The sequence below is a fragment of the Pecten maximus genome, chromosome 8 (assembly GCF_902652985.1).
Source record: "Pecten maximus chromosome 8, xPecMax1.1, whole genome shotgun sequence".
NCBI lineage: Eukaryota > Metazoa > Mollusca > Bivalvia > Pectinida > Pectinidae > Pecten > Pecten maximus.
Genome location: NC_047022.1, coordinates 32,709,267 through 32,731,041, shown reverse-complemented (window position 1 = coordinate 32,731,041; position 21,775 = coordinate 32,709,267). Strand labels below are relative to the sequence as shown.

At 37.8% G+C, this 21,775-nt stretch overlaps 1 protein-coding gene across 2 annotated transcripts; it reads right to left on the bottom strand.

The window, feature by feature from the left end:
- Positions 1–599: 599 nt before the first annotated feature.
- On the bottom strand, positions 600–21,730 carry LOC117333236 (max-binding protein MNT-like). Of its 2 annotated transcripts, XR_004533851.1 has the most exons (9): positions 21,506–21,730; positions 21,084–21,216; positions 20,856–20,897; positions 17,805–17,916; positions 9,157–9,343; positions 8,012–8,077; positions 4,862–5,164; positions 2,862–4,647; positions 600–2,769 (listed from the first exon to the last, which is right to left on the bottom strand). XR_004533851.1 is itself a non-coding variant. In XM_033892430.1 (8 exons), the coding sequence occupies exons 1-8, from the start codon at positions 21,570–21,572 to the stop codon at positions 3,785–3,787; spliced, it is 1,773 nt and encodes a 590-aa protein (XP_033748321.1). In that variant the 5' UTR covers positions 21,573–21,730; the 3' UTR covers positions 600–3,784. The 2 variants fall into 2 exon arrangements, 1 of the variants encoding a protein (XP_033748321.1); XM_033892430.1 differs by having other exon boundaries at positions 600–4,647.
- Between the last annotated feature and the right edge of the window lie 45 nt (positions 21,731–21,775).

The following is a 21,775-nucleotide window of genomic DNA, read 5'->3' as shown; positions in this document are numbered from 1 at the left end:
TTTTCAAATTGAATTTTTCTTCCCTCAAAAACAGTGAAAAAAAATCACCATTTGAAAATAACAAGACCAATATCACAACCCTGGAATTTTATATTCAGGGAACAAATAATTGAGAGCTAGCACACTCAAGGTCAACATCAATCATTTTGACAAGCATGGTCGCCCTCAATATAAGCCTGCTGATGGCCCATTCTTATGTCTCCGAGCCTCTTGGTTATTTTTCAAATTGAACTCATTTGACCCTGTGACCCTGAAAGTAGGTCAAGGTCGCTCACTCAATTAGGCAGACTTGATATTCCCCTTCATCCCAGCATGTGATGTCAGGACCCCCTCCCCCGGAGGCTCCTTCCCTGTTTATTAAAGTCTTTAACAAATTGGTAGACCTTTTAATCTGTGCATGCCACTGGCCGATTATCTACCAACCAACACGTAACCATTTACATGTATGCCATAAAGTAACATTAACAGTAAGATAATGATTTTGTAAAATGGACTTGTTTCTTTTCACCTTTTGATTAAGTTTGTGTAAGACACAATCTAATGTATTATTATAATAATACATTGAAATTATGGTAACATATTTAAAACACTACATGAGATAAAGAGGGAAAATTTATTCACAAAGACAAAATTTACAAAACAAATCATCTTTGGTAATTAATCATATATTTCTCATATATCATGTCAAACATGAAATGATATCTAATAAAAAAAGCTTTTTTCTTTGACAATTTATGTACTGTTAATTACAGAGATAAAACAATTTAATAAATTAATAAATTACATTGACTACAATGAATTGGAGAAGTAACATGTGTACGACGAGGTTAAACAGATATATTCCTCGTTACATAATTTAATTCACCGATATCTCCTGCACAAGGACATGCATTTTTTTTTTGTGGATCTGTGCCATGCCCATGTTTCATGCGTTAATGCTGCTACATCTCTGACAAAGAGTTACCATCATTGATTGAAAACAAGTATAGGCTGTTGTACCAGTATATTGTTTTGTAAATAATACATACTTTATACAATTACTACCCTTTAAAAGTTTGAGCTTCTAGTTTTATTGGTTTTACTCACAATCATTATCGGGGCACTGTTGTTTTTTTTTTACTATTATCTGGCAATGTTACTTAAATGTAATTCTACAGCATTTAAATTTTATTAGTTTTTGATAAATCCCCATTTAATATTTTTTTGTGAGAAGCTGTTGGTGATGTAGCATCTTTAAGATGGTTTCAGTTTCAGCATCCAACATTTGTATATTATTAACATATATAGGACTCCATCAAGTCCACCTGCTATCCATTACAGAAAGTTGTGTAGTGAAGAACATGACCATTCTGTTGTCTATATTCAAAACCCACCTTTTTTTCACCGGTATCATATAAATTGTTTCCATCAACTCATATACACCAGGTTTTGATGGAAGTATATTCACAAAATAAACTGTAATATTTCACACTCTCCTAACAATAACTGATATAATAGATCTACAAGCCTTCCCTTAACAGGTCAAGCCCAACGTTCTGTGATCTCAAGAATCATATCTCAGATATACTGCCTATAATTATAACATCTAAATTAAAATTAAAAACAATCTTAATAATCTCAACAAAAACAGTAACAGAACAGTATATATGATATCATATTTGGTCCAGTCAACTGATTTTAAGCCACAATTTTTAAAGTGTGCCTGGTTTGAAAATGGAAGCTCACAACCACTGTTGGAAAAATAATTCTTAAAAAGATTCAAAGACTGGCCTCCCTTTGGACATTTCAAAGTTTGTAGGCTTAAGACTTTTTATATTTAGGCAAGTTTTTTGAAATTTTTTCTGTGTTGTATTATTCAGAAGAAATTTTTTTTTTTAAAAAAATTGATGTACATTTGGTAACAACACTTTGAAGTCAGTGACTTGCAAAAACTAAGGTGTTTAAGTCAGAAAACTGTATACATGTATATTCATCCAAACACTGGCCATGTCAACATTTTGAGTTAATAAGTGTGTCTTCTTTGGAAAATCAAAGAGATGATCAACCAGAATGACCTCTATAAGAGGTGAGTATACATACCATATAGCACATATCCTTACTCTAACAAATACATGCACTTTTCACAATAAAAAAATACAAGTAAACATAAAACAATTACACTCATTAACAATCTCCCCTAACTTTACTTCAAAACAAGATGTCACAGGGACCCCTGGAAAATTAGGTTAAGTTGAGTTTAGCTCATCCTTATTTCCCAAAATTAGGCTAGGAATTACATTAAAATTAGTTCATCTGTACCAGAATGGTTGAATTTTCAAAGCTAAGAAATATTTAGTCATATCTCTCTGTTGTAATGTGGCCAAACTCTTAAGTTATAATGGAGAATTCTCCAAGCCAGAAAATACTAAACAACATATATGAGGCCAAAAGTACTTTAGCTTTTTGGGATTATAGCATTCCAGAATAAAAAGTTTACAGATCGAGCACCCATGCTGTGCCATGATAAAAGCTTAGAAGCCCTTCAAGGGATTAAGATTTTCGTCTCACTGACTACTGCCCGTGTTCTGTCGGCTTTTGTTACTGGTTTACCACCTACATGACTCCACCTACAGCTAGGTTTTATTTCACTGACTATTGCCTGTGTTCTGTCGGCTTTAGTTAGTTACTGGTTTTAAATTTACCACCAACATCACTCCACCTATAGCTAGGTTTTGTCTCACTGACTATTGCCCATGTTCTGTCGGCTTTAGTTAGTTACTGGTTTACCACCTACATGACTCCACCTACAGCTAGGTTTTATTTCACTGCCTATTGCCTGTGTTCTGTCGGCTTTAGTTAGTTACTGGTTTTAAATTTACCACCAACATCACTCCACCTATAGCTAGGTTTTGTCTCACTGACTATTGCCTGTGTTCTGTCGGCTTTAGTTAGTTACTGGTTTACCACCTACATGACTCCACCTATAGCTAGGTTTTGTCTCACTGACTATTGCCTGTGTTCTGTCAGCCTGGTCCTTTAGAGGAATGTATCTTCCCTATTCATTCTGACCATCCTGTACTGTTATATACCCTAGTTGGTATCCTCAGCTACAATATTACAAATCACACACTCACTAACAATCTAACAACCTTACTACACTCACTTGAATGCACAGTAAACATATAAGTCACCCTATCACATAACAGCTAACATCCAATGAAACGTTCTACAGGAATATATCTATATACATAGATTAACAATGAGTATACACTGGACATTTGTCACTTAAATACAGCACTTGATTAAAACACTGTCAACTGGTAAATCCACCAGTTCACGCACTACTAAGGGAATAAGTAGTCATCACAGACGATAAACGAGTCTGATATTTCAGCAATATTCAGGATGTTCAGGATTGCACTGGTTCTGGTGTTATTATATCAAATGTGGGATTTCAGTAATGTACTTGTCATTGTAAAACAAAGGACAAAATAGACAACAAAAAAGTTCATTCATCCTGCATATTAACAGGAGGCCCACCATACAAAACAAAGAAATAGAATTAAAAGACACAAGCCTGAGATTCTTTTTATCACAAATGAAGCACTACAAAGCACTTTCAAAGAAGGATCATAAAAATCTCATTTTAGCTACAGGATTTGTCAATAGAATTCCATAAGTAACTTCTTCAAAAAAGTAACAATACTTTATTTATTGTTCCAAGTACTTTAAACTTTATAAGTGAAGCAGAACATCTTACAAATATTGCTGAAATATCACCTCTATATACAAAGTAAGTATCTCCCTAAGAGCCAGTAGTTGTCGGAATACTGGGGGCCGAAGTAGTGGCCACAACACTTGGTACCGTGACGACTACGAAGGGCTTGACAACAGGCTGACCAATCATCTGTCCCCCTTTGAGCAGGCCTGGTGAGAAGATGGGAATTTGTTGTAGCAGTGGTTGTGAAGCTAACATACTGATCTGCGACTGTGACAGCCCCGAGTTGGCTGCAGCTAGCTGGACACTTGGCGACATCACCATTGGTGACACGAGATGTGCTCCACCAGCCTGACCCATCTGAGCCAATGATATGAGTTGCTGCATGGATGTGTGGCCCACCATGTTGCTTATACCCGACAGGCCACTAATAGTGGTCCTTGGCACTGTCTGTGGCATCAACGCCGCCAGCGGCGCAGTCATGATTGCATGGTGTGGTCCTGCTCCAATAATGGTTGGGCGAATGCTGTTAATAGCAGCAGCATTGACCGTGGATTGTGTGACTGGCGACACTACTGAAGTTGCCAAACCATTCTGCATGGCCGCCAGTGACATGAGTGATGCTGATGCAGTAGTTGTAGCAGAGGAGATCTGGGATGAGGCTGTTGTTACTGATGTCACCATCGGGGTGGTGAGTTGTAAGCTGGGAGACATCAATATGGGTTGGTTCAAAGCCTTAGTAAGGGGCGTAAGGTTGGCTGAAGCACTGGACATGGGTATGGACAATGCTGCTGTTCCAGCCAGTTTGTTCAGGGCAGCTAGCTGGGCAGCATTAGCAGGACCTCCAAATGAACCTAGAGTCAGTGGTGCCCTCATATGGGTAATGGATTTCATCTGATTCGGGTGAAGCTTGCCAGCACCAGTAGCACTTGTGGTCGCAGTCGAAGATACTGTAATAAATTTTTTTTTACATTATACAACTAGAATATGAATGTATGAAATTTAATTGTAACATTTTAACTACTTTATAATTACTTATAAACTTGATTATGTTTCAGAGAATTTAATCAATACATTTCTGTTATATCTATAGTATTTGTATATGTCAAACAACAAAGATGTCACTCTAAACAGCAGTGGTTTATAGTTTCACTTTGACCTTACCATGCACTGCCCCTTGGGATGTACCACTCTGTTGTCGCTGAAGCAGCTGTCTGGCCAGAATCTGGGTAACTGGGGGGCGTACGGCTGCAGCCAGTGTCTGCTGGATCACACTACCAGTTGTCTGAATGGTCGGCATGGAGACCGGTGAGGTAGTCATGGGAACTTTGCTGGTAGTGTTGTTGCCAAGGGTACGAGTTGGAGCAGGGCTGGGATTGGAGACCTTGAGGACTGTCATAGAGGCTTGGCTCACGACTGGGTGTGGCAATGACTTATGTACAGTCTTGTTGATCTTCACCTCATGTACTACAGAGAAATTACAATTGTTAGTTCTGACAGCAGTAATATCTTACACTTTATTAATACAGTTTTTAGAATATTGATAATCACCTGAATTGCACTTCAATTTAGTGTGTATTTAATGAAGTAACTATATGTGTGTCAATTAACATATATATCAGTAAAGTGAAACCAAATATGCCATACCATGTGTGGACTAAATGTAACTGATCATTTCTCTATGGGAACAATGATAACATCATTATTTCGGATAGGACAAAATATAGGAATTATCATGTCCAAGATTAAACAGTCTGAATAATCAGGAGTGTGATTAGACTGGATGTCAAAATGATCAGGGTTGGGAGTTAAACATGATATCAAAATGCACAGGGACAGTTAGACCAGACAGGACACAGTTTGCACACTAAGGGGTAAGGATCCTCAATGCCAAATATCATGTGTCGAATGAAAGAAAATATCAGAATATATTTACAACAAGAGGCCCAATGGGCCTGTTTCGCTCACCTGGCACTACAGCAACTTTGAAGTTGATTTAGGTTATTTCTGCAGATACTATGCTGATAACCACTTTATTCAAATATCAGTGAGGCTAACTTTCTTCCTGTCAATAAATTTTCTAGTTCTTCATTCCAGTACACAACTGGCCTAATATCGGGTCTCCTTGCTAACGAGAAATCATTGTTTAAAGAATTCAGGCTATTTGACCTTGAATATAGGTCAAGGTCATTCATTTGAACAAACTTGGTAGCCCTCCACCCCACATGCTACAGGCCTAATATTAAGTCCCTGGGATGCTTAGTTATTGAGAAGAAGTCGTTTGAAGATTTTAACCTATTTGACCCATGTGACCTTGAATGAAGGTCATGATCATTTTGAATAAACTTAGTAACCTTCACCCAAGCATGCTACAGGCCTAATATTAAGTCTGTGGGCTTCTTGGTTATTGAGAAGAAGTTGTTTGAATATTTTAGCCTATTTGACCCATGAGACCTTGAATGAAGGTCAAGATCATTCATTTGAATAAACTTGGTAAAAGCCCTTTGCCCTAGCATGCTACAGGCCTAATATTAAGTCCCTGGGCCTCTTGGTTATTGAGAGTTGTTTGAAGATTATAGCCTATTTGACCCATGTGACCTTGAATGAAGGTTAAGGTCATTCATTTGAACAAACTACGTAGCCCTCCACCATGGCAAACTACATACATAATATCAAGTCCCTGGGCCTCTTGGTAATTGGTTAGAAGTTGTTTAAAGATTTTAGCCATTTTGAGACATGTGACCTTGAATGAAGGTCAAAGTCATCTATTTGAACAAACTTGGTAGTCCTTCATCCCAGCATGCTACAGGCCCAATATCAAGTCCCTGGGCCTCTTGGTTATTGAGAAGAAGTTGTTTGAAGATTATAGCCTATTTGACCCATGTGACCTTGAATGAAGGTCAAGGTCAATTATTTGAACAAACTTGGTAGCCCTTTACCCCAGTATGCTACAGGCCCAATATGAAGTTCCTGGGCCTATTGGTTATTGAGAAGAAGTTGTTTAAATGAAAAAGTTGACGCCGGACGGACAGAAGGCCGGACGGACGGACAGACGGCCGGACGCCGCACCATGGCATAAGCTCACTTGCCCTTCGGGCAGGTGAGCTAATAATAAACCTAATATAACTAATAATAACAGAATAATTTAGATTGTAGTAAGAGATCAGGTAAGACAAGATATCTACTCTAGGGACTATGTATGGTGTCTGAATGACAAGGTGTCGGATTAAACAGGATATTTGGAAATTTAGGGATTAACTAGAACACCGACGGGTCAGCAAGGGCTCAGTCGTAGCTATATATATTTCCCATAATCATCAAGAAGTCATCTCCCCATACTGCTGAGGCTGAAAATTGATATTTGGATATGTTTTCATCCACCTCCATATTTGAAAACACTGGTATAACTCATTTGTTAGCTTTGATTTGTTTTATCTAAACATTAAACACCTCACCAACTAATGGCCAGGGCAGGGTCATAGTGTAAAGATCCACTTTGTCCTCGACCTATGAACCCAAATGACCTTTGATTTTGACCTAGTGACCTTGATCTTTGGTCAGTTGACTTCTGGTATAATTCTGACCAACTTTGCTTAATATCGCTACAAAATATTTATCGGTGAAAAGAAACAAAATTTGACTTTGACCTTAGATCCAGGAACCTTTAGTCAGTAGAATCCCTTTTTAATTCCAACCAACTTTGCTTCCTCATGTCAAAACAAAATTATCTTGACCTTTGACCCTGTCACCTTGACCTCTGATCCAGTGATCTTAACCTTAAGTCAGTTGACTGCTTTTAATTCCGGCCAACTTCACCTCATCATGTCAAAACAAAATGACCTTGACCTTAGACCCAGTCACATTTACCTCTGATCCAGTCACCTTGACTTTAAGTCAGTTGATAGCTTTCTTAATTTTGACCAACATTGTTTCTCTTTGTCATAACAAAATGTTCATTCAGTGAAAATAATCAAAATTTGACCTGGACCTATGGACCAAATCATCATAACCTTTGACCTTGATTTTTTACTGGGGTATGTATTTTTGTGAACTGAACATCTTGACCAAATTTCATGTAAATCTGTTAATGAATACAACTGTACTTAAGTTATCAGTCAGGGGGCCAAATTGTAGACAGACCAGGGTGATTACTTTATTCCTACTATTACTATGGCCCTAATTAGGATGTCCAACACCTGGTTAAGATTACAGTCCTTACAGGTATAAACTTACGATGAATACCCTTTCAAAGTTTTAATTGGTGATACATCAAATTTTGTAAATTGACAGATGCAAACAGGTTTAGTTTCTCACCAGTGATGAGTGAGCGAGCCATATCATCATCGTCTTCATCCTCACTGCAGATTGGACTACCTTGCTCTGAAATACAGAGATAGGATTTAACACACTACCACAGGCATCTGAAACATGTACACAATGTTCCTTATTTTCTTTCAGTAATATTAATTGGTGAATAAATTGTAACCATGACAACACTGGCTACCCTCAATTTTTGTATGGGATCACTTGGTAGGTACTAGAATGACAACCACAAGACCTGTGGCATTGAATAAGTTATCATCCCTAGCTCCTGGTGTATATTTCCTGTCATGATGATATAACTGATAAGAACTGATATTCTCACATACTTCACAGGGTTATCCGGCTGTTGCTAGGGAAAAGATTAATAGAATCTATCATGGGTCTGGTCCGTGGACAGGGATATCTCACCCGAGTATAAGAGTTTGGCCAGTCAGCACGAGGGCTTGCCGAGTGCTGGCCAGTCAAACTCTTACACGAGGGTTGAGATATCCTTGTTCGTGGAACAGATCCATGATTGATTATTTTTCAAACATGCTTGCAACCAAACGTAAGTTTTTATGAAAGTTTGTCATCGAATGGAATGTGCGTCAAAATTGATGACGTTACGTTATTGTGAGCACCATCATATAGCGCGTACCAACTGTCTTTACCCCCCCTGTGTAAGATAGATTTATCTTTTCCCTAGCAACCGCCGGATAACCCTGTGAAGTATGGGAGAAAAAGCTATCTTACACAGGGTGGGTAAAGACAGCTTTCACACGCCATATGATGCTGCTCACAATAATGTAACTTCATCATTTTACTTTGAGTAATCAAGTCGTAAATGATGACGGGTTGAGATATCCCTGTCCAGGGAACAGAGCCAAGATAGATTCTATTAATCATTACAACTACCCTCATCTTTGGCTAATTTCAGTAATTTGGAAGGGGTTTGGTAACCATGACAACAGACAGCTTTACCTGAGGTTGTGGATGAGTTTTTGTAACCCTAACAGTAGCCTTACCTGTGGCTGTGGACAAGATTTGGTAACCCTAACAACAGCCTTACCTGTGGCTGTGGACGAGGTTTGGTAACCCTAACAACAGCCTTACCTGTGGCTGTGGACGAGGTTTAGTAACCATAGTAGTAGCCTTACCTGTGGCTGTGGATGTGGAATTGCTATCTTGATCATCAGGGATAACTGCCCATTGGTTGATGTCTACCTCTATATTCATCCTGACAAGTTCTGACTTGAGCATTGCCATTCTCTCCTGGAGGCTGATCTTTTCTCTTGCGAGGCGCTGCATCTCCAGTTCATATTCCTTCTCCTTCCTGCGGAGGGCCTGTTAAACACCAAAACATTCTATTAGAATAGCAAAATCCAAAAAAATAATAACAAAATCAATGACCATGGAGAATATTTTGATACACCAGTACCAGACCAAGATGACACATTCTCGTATCAAAATACATTAATATGGAAATGTAAATCTTCCAGATAATGTAAATATTATGGTAAAGCTATTTCTGAACAATGCTAAGGATATACACTGAAATTTTAAAGTGAATCACAACAAGCCAACAATGATAACACAAACCTGGGTATACATTCGGAAGCAAGTGTGTATTTTCAATTGTCTCAATGCGTATTTTGAACAGCAAATGTGTATTTTACATGATCGACCAAGTTACTGTTCGAAGCAACATGCAGCACTTGATTATGATAATTACAGTGTAAAAAAGTTTCATTGTTATTTAATAGATATGCCGCTCTACAGCGTATATCAAAATAGCAAGGGCCCAATGGGCCCGAATCGCTCACCTGCAATGCAGTGATCTTTTCATATATGGATCCTGCAGTTATTTGAAAGCATGCTATAGGGCCAATATAATGTCTCTAGGCACTTTGGCTATTCAGAAGTAATTTAAAGATTTAAGCATACTTGATAGACGTGACCTTGAATGTGAGTCAGGGTCATTCATTTGAACAAACTTGAATTGGTAGCCCTTCACCCCAGCATGGTACAGACCCAATATCAACTCCCTGGTACTCTTGGTTATTGAGAAGAAGTCGTTTAAAGATTTTAGCCTTTTTGACTCCTGTGACCTTGAATGAAGGTCAAGGTCATTCATTTGAACAAAGTTGGTAGCACTTCACCCCAGCATGCTACAGACCAAATATTAACTCCCTGGGACTCTTGGTTATAGAGAAGAAGTTGTTAAAAGAATTTAGCATTTTTTAACTATGTGACCTTGAATGAAGGTCAAGGTCATTCATTTGAACAAACTTGGTAGCCCTTCACCCCAGCATGCTACAGGCCTAGTATTAGATCTCTGGGCCTTTTTGTTATTGAGAAGAAGTTGCTTAAATGGAAAAGTTGACGCCGGACGATGGCCGCCGCGCCACAGTATAAGCTCACTTGCCCTTCGGGCAGGTGAGCTAATAAAAAAATTAAATTCAAATACCTTCTTTTAATTTCAAATAGCTATGGAACATAGTATATTGTTATATCCAGTTAGGACATTCGAACTATAAACAGGTGACATGACAAAATAATTTGAGCTCACACGATGCCTTTGATAGTTGTACCTGTGTCACATATGGAACAAAATAGTAGTTTGTTTCTCTCTGTGACTGATGAAAAGGCCACTATTCACTGTATTTACCTTTATACTGTTGAATTTGTTTACATACTACAAGGATCAAGATGATCACCTTCAGTTTTGGTGAATTTTCCTTGCGCCAAAACATTTTTGAGATCACATCTACATCCCTCCGACACTTTATTTTTTAATACAAATTATTGTCAGATTTAAGCGTTCAATAGACGCTTCATAGTAATAGGAACTCCTCACCATTTTTCCATTGGCGCCATACGAGGTGTTCCGATGTAGTGCTTATTGAAGCAGACAGAGAGCAACGTAAATAAAGACGAACTGAAAACATCGGTAAGCGATTTTTGAAGTCTTTTATCAGAAATGCGTAGAAAGTCGGGTCAATGCGTATTGCGTATTTAGTACCTCAATTTTCGTACTAAATACGCCGAAAGTGTACATATACCCAGGTCTGATAACCAAGTTGGTCATATGTTGTTAGACATGGGACTGAAGAGGACTGCCTACCTTAGATGTTGCACCAATGTCAAACCTAGCTAGGGAGCTGTCTAGCCCTGAGAACAAACCTTTGGAAATAACTACTGTAAACGTGGTTATTTTTGCAGATTAATTTTGTGATTTCGATAAACTATACGGGTAATTTTCACAATCAATCCATCTTCGCTTGTGGTTCCAGATTACACAAATTGATATCTAAATAATACTTGTTGAGGAAATGTTCACAATTGAAAGGACAAACAAGTGAACCAAAACATGGCCTAGGAAACCTGTCAACCAACAAACAAGTGAACCAAAACATGGCCTAGGAAACCTGTCAACTGACCGACAAGTGAACCAAAACATGGCCTAGGAAATTTATAAACCTGTCAACCGACCGACAAGTGAACCAAAACATGGCCTAGGAAACCTAATCGACCGACAAGTGAACCAAAACATGGCCTAGGAAACCTAATTGACCGACAAGTGAACCAAAACATGGCCTAGGAAACCTGTCAACCGACCGACAAGTGAACCAAAACATGGCCTAGGAAACCTGTCAACTGACCGACAAGTGAACCAAAACATGGCCTAGGAAACCTGTCAACTGACAAACAAGTGAACCAAAACATGGCCTGGGAAACCTGTCAACCGACCGACAAGTGAACTAAAACATGGCCTAGGAAACCTGTCAACCGACCGACAAGTAGATCAAAACATGGCCTAGGAAACCTGTCAACCGACCGACAAGTAGATCAAAACATGGCCAAGGAAACCTGTCAACTGACCGACAAGTGGACAAAGCATTCCAATAAAAAAATTGGACCATCGAAAAAACCTCTGTGTTTGGCATGCTGTTTTACCCACATGAAAAAAAAAAGAGAAGTTATTTCCATCCAGATTCCACATAGTTCACACTTAGATTTATTACCCAGTTTGGGTAAACACATACGTACATCATGTTTGTGATTTTGTAAGCACACACAGTGCACTTATTAGGTCGATTATGGTATTATCTATCATTCAACGTCACAAACAACAGCTTAGATCATGATCAAAACAATATGTATCAACACTGTTGTAATGATGACTGATCAATTGTTTACGTAAAATTAATGACTTTTACATAGATTTGTTAAGAGTTTACTCTAATAAACACTTAATGCTTCACTCTTAGCCATGATAAGCTATTTCATACATATATAATACTTACTTTAGATAATAGTGAAGATATAAATAACCTAAGGAAAACAACCTTGGAACTCAGTAACAATTTTATGGAGCTATGTCTCGTATGTAGTTTCATTCATTGATACAAGTACATTGTTCTGTCTAGATCTGTTTCTGTATTTTTAAAACAAAACTGAACAGTTTATGTAAAAGGTTTGTTACAATTTGAGATTTTCCCCGTGTACAATCCACCATGAATATTAAAGAGTATATTACGCAATTGTATGTACATGTAATTTAAATTTTTCACACGTGTAGTCCCTATATACTCTGGATACTTGCATCTATATATATATATAGCTAGCTACCAACTAGATCAGATCTGAGTATTGGTACACACATGTACATACACTAAAATCTTATGTAAACAAGTTGTAGAAGTTCAATCAAAATTACAGATTCAATATCACTAGCCAACATCCCATGTTCCTATATATATATACAATTAACGTGTTAAGGTCACCTGATATAATATATTTGGAGATAGCCAATCAGATCCAACCATGTGCCAGCCTGGTACAAATCAAATGTAGTATATACAATCATTATGATAATGCATGACCTAAATACCAGTCTACCAAGTTTGATGGCTCTAGGCCCCGCCCACATTATACACAGATCTATATTTACACTTGTACACACAGCAAGCTAGAAGTGACAACCACCATGAAACATGTTTGAGGCAAGATGACAACATTAAAAGTATTTTTTCAATTTGAAAACTGAAGTAGTACTTTACATACTTTCTCCTGGATTATCTGGTTCCATAATAATCAATGATCATCTAATATCTGTGTTTACAGAGTAGTAATGTTGACTGTATACGTAAGTGACCTCAATTGAATGGATTATAAATATATAGTTAACTGTTAATGTACGTGGACTGTAAAGTCTGAATGACCCACAAAAGTAGTCGTAATACATTTAATCACTCATTTTTCAATTAGCATGGGCATTAAAGAGCTGTACTTTACTTTGTTGTAAATAGTTCCCCATGTGTATCCAAGAGGTTTAAATTTCTCATCAATAATACCAACATATCGATATGAATTCTATATAAACATACTTACTTCCTGATTAACAACTTATTGGTTAATATACTTTTTGGTAAAACCAAAGATGTCATATATTCAAGCTAAAACATTTTAAAACAGGGAAATAAGATTAAAAGAGAGATTATAAAAAAAATTCAATAACTCACGTAACGATAAAATAAACCCTATTAGTGGTCTGAACCTATAAAAATTTTGTGATATCAATTGATAATAAGAAACTTCCTAAACATATACTTAGGGACTCAGGATTTTGTTTATTGTTCACTAATACACATGTATACATTCAGTTTCACACGTGGTAATTAATAAGACAACATATACCCCGGTAGTAGCTGATGGACCCTAACAAACAATGCCTCCAAAATTCAAAGCAACCTTATAATTAGGCCTCCACACACACACACTGGAGCTCTTTCGTTTGTGTTAAACATAATTTTCTTTTTTAAATTGGATTATTTTTTCATTTTTCTTTGTACCAAATGAAACATATTGAATAAAATTGAAATTTTGAATAATTTTTGGATACTTTACAACAACAAATTGATACACTCCAATGAAACATTGCCTGATGTTGGAGTATCTTAGTATTTCTAGGTATCCTAAAATGGAATGATAATTAATTCACATCATAAACCAACTTAACTGCTTTGATAATTAACAAAGTACTATACATTTTTTCTTCTTCTCATTATTTATTCACAACATATCTGTAATTATTGTTTAAAGATCTGTAAGACTAGATAATTAATTATATGAAAACAAGTGCTCTGCTAGTCACTAAGAAGCCATCTGCTCCCTGCTTCATAGAGGAAGACAGTACTCCACAGAGGAAGACAGTACTCCTCAGAGGGAGACAGCACTCCTCAGAGAAAGATACTACTCCTCAGAGAAAGACAGTACTCCTCAGAGAAAGACAGTACTGCTCAGAGGAAGACAGTACTGCTCAGAGAAATACCGTACTCCACAGAGAAAGACAGTACTCCCCAGAGAAAGACAGTACTCCTCAGAGGAAGACGGTACTCCTCAGAGAAAGACAGTACTCCTCAGAGAAAGACAGTACTCCTCAGAGGAAGACAGTACTCCTCATAGAAAGATAGTACTCATCAGAGGAGGACAGTACTCCTCATAGGAAGACAGTACTCCTCAGAGGAAGACAGTACTCCTCAGAGGAAGACGGTACTCCTCAGAGGAAGACGGTACTCCTCAGAGGAAGACAGTACTCCTCAGAGGAAGACGGTACTCCTCAGAGGAAGACAGTACTCCTCAGAGGAAGACAGTACTCCTCAGAGGAAGACGGTACTCCTCAGAGAAAGACAGTGCTCCTCAGAGGAAGACAGTACTCCTCAGAGGAAGACAGTACTCCTCAGAGAAAGTCAGTTCTCCTCAGAGGAAGACAGTACTCCTCAGAGGAAGACAGTACTCCTCAGAGAAAGTCAGTTCTCCTCAGAGGAAGACAGTACTCCTCAGAGGAAGACGGTACTCCTCAGAGGAAGACAGTACTCCTCAGAGGAAGACAGTACTCCTCAGAGGAAGACAGTACTCCTCAGAGAAAGTCAGTTCTCCTCAGAGGAAGACGGTTCTCCTCAGAGGAAGACGGTACTCCTCAGAGGAAGACGGTACTCCTCAGAGGAAGACAGTACTCCTCAGAGGAAGACGGTACTCCTCAGAGGAAGACGGTACTCCTCAGAGGAAGACAGTACTCCTCAGAGGAAGACGGTACTCCTCAGAGGAAGACAGTACTCCTCAGAGGAAGACAGTACTCCTCAGAGGAAGACGGTACTCCTCAGAGGAAGACTGAACTCCTCAGAGAAAGACAGTACTCCTCAGAGGAAGACAGTACTCCTCAGAGGAAGACGGTACTCCTCAGAGGAAGACAGTACTCCTCAGAGAAAGTCAGTTCTCCTCAGAGAAAGACAGTACTCCACAGAGGAAGACAGTACTCCTCAGAGAAAGACAGTACTCCCCAGAGAAAGACAGTACTCCTCAGAGAAAGTCAGTTCTCCTCAGAGAAAGACAGTACTCCTCAGAGGAAGACATTACTCCTCAGAGAAAGACAGTACTACTCAGAGGAAGACAGTACTCCTCAGAGAAAGTCAGTTCTCCTCAGAGAAAGACAGTACTCCTCAGAGGAAGACAGTACTCCTCAGAGAAAGACAGTACTACTCAGAGGAAGACGGTACTCCTCAGAGAAAGACAGTACTAGTACTAAGAGAAAGACAGTACTACTCAGAGGAAGACAGTATACATATTTCTCAGAGGAAGACAGTAGACTCCCTGAAGGAGGAATGTTTCTCCTAGGAAGACAGTATATCTCCCTGAAGGAAGACAGTGCTCCGGTCCCTTGAAAAAGACAGTGCTCTTTGGAGGAGTGTACAGTGCTCCTCAAAGGAATATAGAGTTAACGGACCCGGGAATTCAGCATTAACAGCAGCCATTCTCACCAGTGTCCATACATTGTGTCACGTGTGTCTGCCGCTGCATCACACCACTACATCTGCCAGACTAGGCTGTGGTTTACACTTATAACTTACTCTTTCAATTTTAAACTTGTATTCAAATTCAACTGGAAAGTTGTCTCCAGGACACAAATATGTCCCCCAGGTACTTGTATACAAAAGACGTGGCTATAAACCTGTTTCCTTTGATAACTGTATAAAACACATGCTTTTTGTGTAGTTCCTAGCTTAGACACATTTATATATTAAAGAAAAGTACTTTTTTGCATATGTTCATGGTTTCCTGAATACAAAGAGAATATTGAATAGTTTCTAATTAATATCGCATATATACTTAACATCTTTATTAGTGCAAATTACCAGTAAATGATATTGGATTATTTTATTTATTCAGTGAAATATTGCATTTTTAAAGAAAATATGTAGAAAGTACTCAGTGCTGGGAATATTCACAAGCAGTGTATTTCTTGATACTGTATTATGATGACGTCATCACACTTGACAAAGAAACAACTATTTGGATGGGCTGTTCAATGCAATTTCAGATATTTCTGGTATTACCTTGTATATTTTGTTTAAATGAATTTGTCAAATGGATACTTAATTTAAAACTAGAACTGTCGCCAGGATGCCTGACTAATACCCCCGCAATCTGCACAAGTCAATGGTGAATTGGAACTCTTAATTAGAGGCTAACTAAGATAACCCAGTAATATAGTGACCAGTTGCCATAGCAACCATAATTTTGAAAGAAAAGAAAGTGGCATGCACATCTACACATGGTCCTCTATATTTGTGTGAAGTTTCATTGAAATTGGCCATTTAGTTTAGGAGGAGTTGTCCGGACAAACTTATAATTAAAGTTATGGTTCTTATCGGAAAAACCTGTTTATAGTGACCAGTTGCCATAGCAACCATAATTTTGAGAAAAATAAAGTGGCATGCACATCTACACATGATCATTAATATTTGTGTTAAGTTTCATCGGAATTGGCCCATCGGTTTAGGAGGAGTTGTCCGGACAAAATGCGTCTACAGACAGACGGACGGACGGACAGACAACCTGATTCCAGTATACCCCCCCTAACTTGGTTGTGGGGGTATAAATATACAATTGTGCAGCAAAATTAGAGTGAATTCCTAATTCTTTTGTATCTGTACATACTAAAACAAAAACCTATTTCTCACAAACCCATACCAAAACCATATCATCTAGGGATGCTATCAGTAGCTGTGATATTAACAATTAATGGCCGATATATATATGTCAATGTATAAAGTGTGAATATAAATTGTGTTGACAGACACTGCCACAGTCACTCTCTGATTACACTGGCCATCCTCCAATTACCTTGACAATATCACATCCTAATTACCTTTACACTGAACCTCTGATAACCTATGACCTTGAAACTGATGACCTTGACACTGTCACATCCTAATGGCCTTGACACTGTTCACTTATATTGACTTTGAGACTGCCACCCTCTAAATGGCCTAGCTTGGCACTGTCACCTCTAATGGCCTTGACAATGTCATTCTGTAATGACTTGACACTGTTGCCTTCTAAGGAATTTAACACTGACAGACTCTAATGACCTTGACACTATCACCCCTAAAGACCTTGACACTGTCACCCTCTTATGACCTTGACACTGTCATCCTCAGACTTTGACAATGTCACCTTCTAATGACAAAATTCTTTGCCACCTTCCCATAGGGATCCAAGTAGAAAAATCATATCACGTGTGTTGATTGAATTCCTTGAAAATAATCATGCAAATAATTTAGCAATTTGTGGTCTATTGTGTAGACTGAAATACTGATTTTTGTAATATTTTGAAGGCAGTTCCAGGGACTAATGGAAATATCAATATTCATCAATGTATGAATTGCTTCCACATCCTTTGGTGTATCGTCCATGATTATTAACAGACTTGTTCATCTTTATCTTTGACAGTAAGTCTTACCTGTATGTAACGAAGTGAACCTCTGAGAATACTCAAATTGGAGGTCCTCTTGTCTTCAAGGGTTGGGATTTGATTTTTCAGAAACTCGAAGCATTCCTTCAAGTGAGCTCTCCTACAAGTAAACAGATAAAATTCAATGCAATATTGGAAAATAACACTCAGATATGTCTGTCCTAAGGAAACTTATACTCAGATATGTCTGTTCTAAGGAAAATCATACTCAGATATGTCTGTCCTAAGGAAAATAACACTCAGGTATGTCTGTCCTAAGGAAAATAACACACAGATATGTCTGTCCTAAGGAAAATCATAATCACATGTGTCTGTCCTAAGGAAAATAACACTCAGATATGTCTGTCCTAAGGAAAATAACACTCAGGTATGTCTGTCCTAAGGAAAATAACACACAGATATGTCTGTCCTAAGGAAAATAACACACAGATATGTCTGTCCTAAGGAAAATCATAATCACATGTGTCTGTCCTAAGGAAAATAACACTCAGATATCTGTCTTGAGAATAATAACACTCAGATATGCCCGTCCTAAGGAAAATAACACTCAGATATATGTCTGTCCTAAGGAAAAATAACACTCAGATATGTCTGTCCTAAGGAAAATAACACTCAGATATGTCTGTCCTAAGGAAAATAACACCCAGATATGCCTGTCCTAAGAAAACTTATATATAATTATACTCAAGATATGTCTGTCCTAAGGAAAATCACACTCAGATATGTCTGTCCTAAGGAAAATCACACTCAGATATGTCTATCCTAAGGAAAATAACACTCAGATATGTCTGTCCTAAGGAAAAATAACACTCAGATATGTCTGTCCTAAGGAAAATTACACTCAGATATGTCTATCCTAAGGAAAATAACCACTCAGATATGTCTGTCCTAAGGAAAATAACACCCAGATATGCCTGTCCTAAGAAAACTTATACTCAAGATATGTCTGTCCTAAGGAAAATCACACTCAGATATGTCTGTCCTAAGGAAAATCACACTCAGATATGTCTGTCCTAAGGAAAATCACACTCAGATATGTCTGTCCTAAGGAAAATAACACTCAGATATGTCTGTCCTAAGGAAAAATAACACTCAGATATGTCTGTCCTAAGGAAAAGTACACTCAGATATGTCTATCCTAAGGAAAATAACACTCAGATATGTCTGTCCTAAGGAAAATAACACTCAGATATGTCTGTCCTAAGGAAAATAACACTCAGATATGTCTGTCCTAAGGAAAATAACACTCAGATATGTCTGTCCTAAGGAAAATAACACTCAGATATGTCTGTCCTAAGTAAAATTACACTCAGATATGTCTGTCTTAAAAACTCTGAAAGAATTTGTGTCCTTTGTAAAGACCTTAAATTTAAAGTGACCACTAAAACAAAATGGAAAAAATAAACGTAAATAAAACTAGTTCATAGTTAAAACCTGTTTTATTTTTTCAATATAATTCAAAACTGACATCCGATTCTCTATCTAACACCAACTGGATTTCTGGTCCGAGACATACCTAGTAGGCAGGGTGAATTTTGTTACATAAGTCAATCCCGGTTATAGAAATCAAATATCATATCAGAAGTACTTAAAATGAATTATGGTAAACCTCCAGTTAGTTCGAACATGCGGATAGTTCAAACACATATTTTTTTTCTAGAATTTTTTTTTTTTTTAAGCTAGTAATAGTTGGAACTCTGGTTGTTTATAACCGATACTATTTCGGATAATTCAAACTTGTCAAATGAAGAATGTAAGTACGATTTTTTTACGGCAAACTCCACTGAAAACTTGCGACGACCGGCCCAGAAAAAATGCTTAAAAAGACTTAAATTTGATCAACAGGTACGTTTAGGTTATTAGATGGTATGCGTGATCATTGGAGTGCATCTGTGATTTAATATACCTGTCACATTTTTCAGCGTTAATTCAGTTTTTTACATTGCAAAATACACCACACAGGAGACAGCTGATGGCAAATTTAGGCCCCGACAATGTATTAATATATACAGTGTGTTTGTTTGGCCCGCTTTACTGCCGAATATTGGCTGTTTCCCCTATGCCAAAAATGTTATATTTCCCCAAAATTTCAATGAAATTTCCCAATTAATAAAGTTGAAAAAAAATTAAAAAAATTGTTTCTTTTACCTACTTTCTGACATTTTGTAAATGATAAGTGATTTCCGAAGCAATAAAGTATTTTCCAAACCTAACTAATATGAACGCTATCACTTCAAACATGTAACATCATCCCGTAGGTCTTGATCATTAAAACGCTTTGTAATAGATGTCAGTGATTTCAAGTGCTAAAATGATACAGGCTGAAGTCTATATATAGTGTCCATGTACATCCAGTGGTCATTTGATGTTGTGTCTAAATTAAAGGGAGCGTTCTCTGTTTACCTGCGAAGTCTATATATAGTGTCCATATGCATCCACTGATTATGTGATGTTGACTTTAATATATTTCTCTGTAAAAGGTCTGTTCGTCCAGGTATGTCAGAGAGTGAAGTGCATGCATGCGAATTTGAATGCAATAAGTGGCATGTCTGTGAGTGTTTGTAGATAGACATTCCTTCGCGGGCATCTACAGGGCATAACTACTATGACAGACTATTATCTCTGGGCGACATGTTACCATGTTAGTCAAAGTTATGTTATGAATATGTATCTGTGAACGATCTAATATAATTACAACGCCGAACATTTATAACTATACACGACTACATATTATATCAGATTGTCAATTATACAAAGTGACTTTTGTATTCACAGGAGTTTTATTTCCCAGTGTGACGCTCCTGACAAAATAAAACAATAGAAGGAAGCAATGTGTTGTTGGTTCTTTCCAACTATCAAAGATAAAACAGGTGATTTTCTTAACCCTGGGAATTACATCTTTTTTTTATTATGCAGCCCATATTAGCCAAAAATGATAATGTATATGTAGGAAATTGTGCCCAAGTTGTTACTACACAGTATATATTATAATTGTTCTTTGCAAGCACTGTACTACTTATATAATTATTGTATTATTACCTGTTCTTTTCCAACTTATTATGGACTTCACGTGTTCCAGCACTGCAAAAATAAATATTGCGATTCAAAATAAAATATAACTCAGATGCAATAAAAATTAAGAGTGGATATTTTTTAGGCAATTTCACAAAAACAACACACTTCAGTACATGACACGGTGTCGAACCACACGTGACGTAGTTTCGTCACAGAACACGTGAAAATTGAAGGTCGGTCATGTTTACTCACCCGCCCGCTCGGCGCTTGTCTTTGCCGTCTTCGTTCCCAGATAACTTTCCCGAATTGCTAGATTCGGGTGATCCATCGGAATCGTTTGTAGATAACACAGAATAACCATGTGGATCCCTGGGGCTTGAGTCAACTTAAAATAAAAATGAAACAAAATACAAGTTGGCACAGCGTTCCCGGCACGTAGAACCAGCTCATAAATATGCAAATTAGCATCATCTCCAAAGAGAGACCCCGACAGCAAATGTGTATACATTATCGAATAATGTACCAACTCTCCATACTATCAAATAAATCCAATGCAAAAATGACTTCGAACGAACTATCAATGGAAGACGTTGCCAAAAGAACAAAATTGGACACGTATAATAGACGCCATAAACATGAATTTTCATCAAAAATAGGCCATGTGCTAATCTTACCACGTGTTCTGGAATGGTTACGCCATTCCAAAAATTCGGCCGCTTCCAAAAGCGTTTCCAGGCTCATATCCCTTGCCGATCTGCTTGAAACGATTACAGGATTGTTCCTTAATCACACTAACTGGTAGTTGTCTTTATCGTCCACCTCGTTATGTTTCAACATTCAATGTTTTGTCGAGCCACCAACATAAGATGGCGGTGGCTAGACCAAAACACTTGGCCCTGAGAAATAATTGCAGTACCACGTGGCTTTTGATTGGCACCTGTCAA

Bases quoted from the DNA above. Each gene is read 5' to 3' on its own strand.
- LOC117333236 (XM_033892430.1), bottom strand. From the start codon at position 21,572: ATGAGCCTGGAAACGCTTTTGGAAGCGGCCGAATTTTTGGAATGGCGT. The intron at 21,217-21,505 runs GTAAGATTAGCA...TTTTATTTTAAG, and splicing joins TAACCATTCCAGAACACGTG to TTGACTCAAGCCCCAGGGAT. The intron at 9,344-17,804 runs GTAAGACTTACT...GGTGTTTAACAG, and splicing joins GTTCACTTCGTTACATACAG to GCCCTCCGCAGGAAGGAGAA.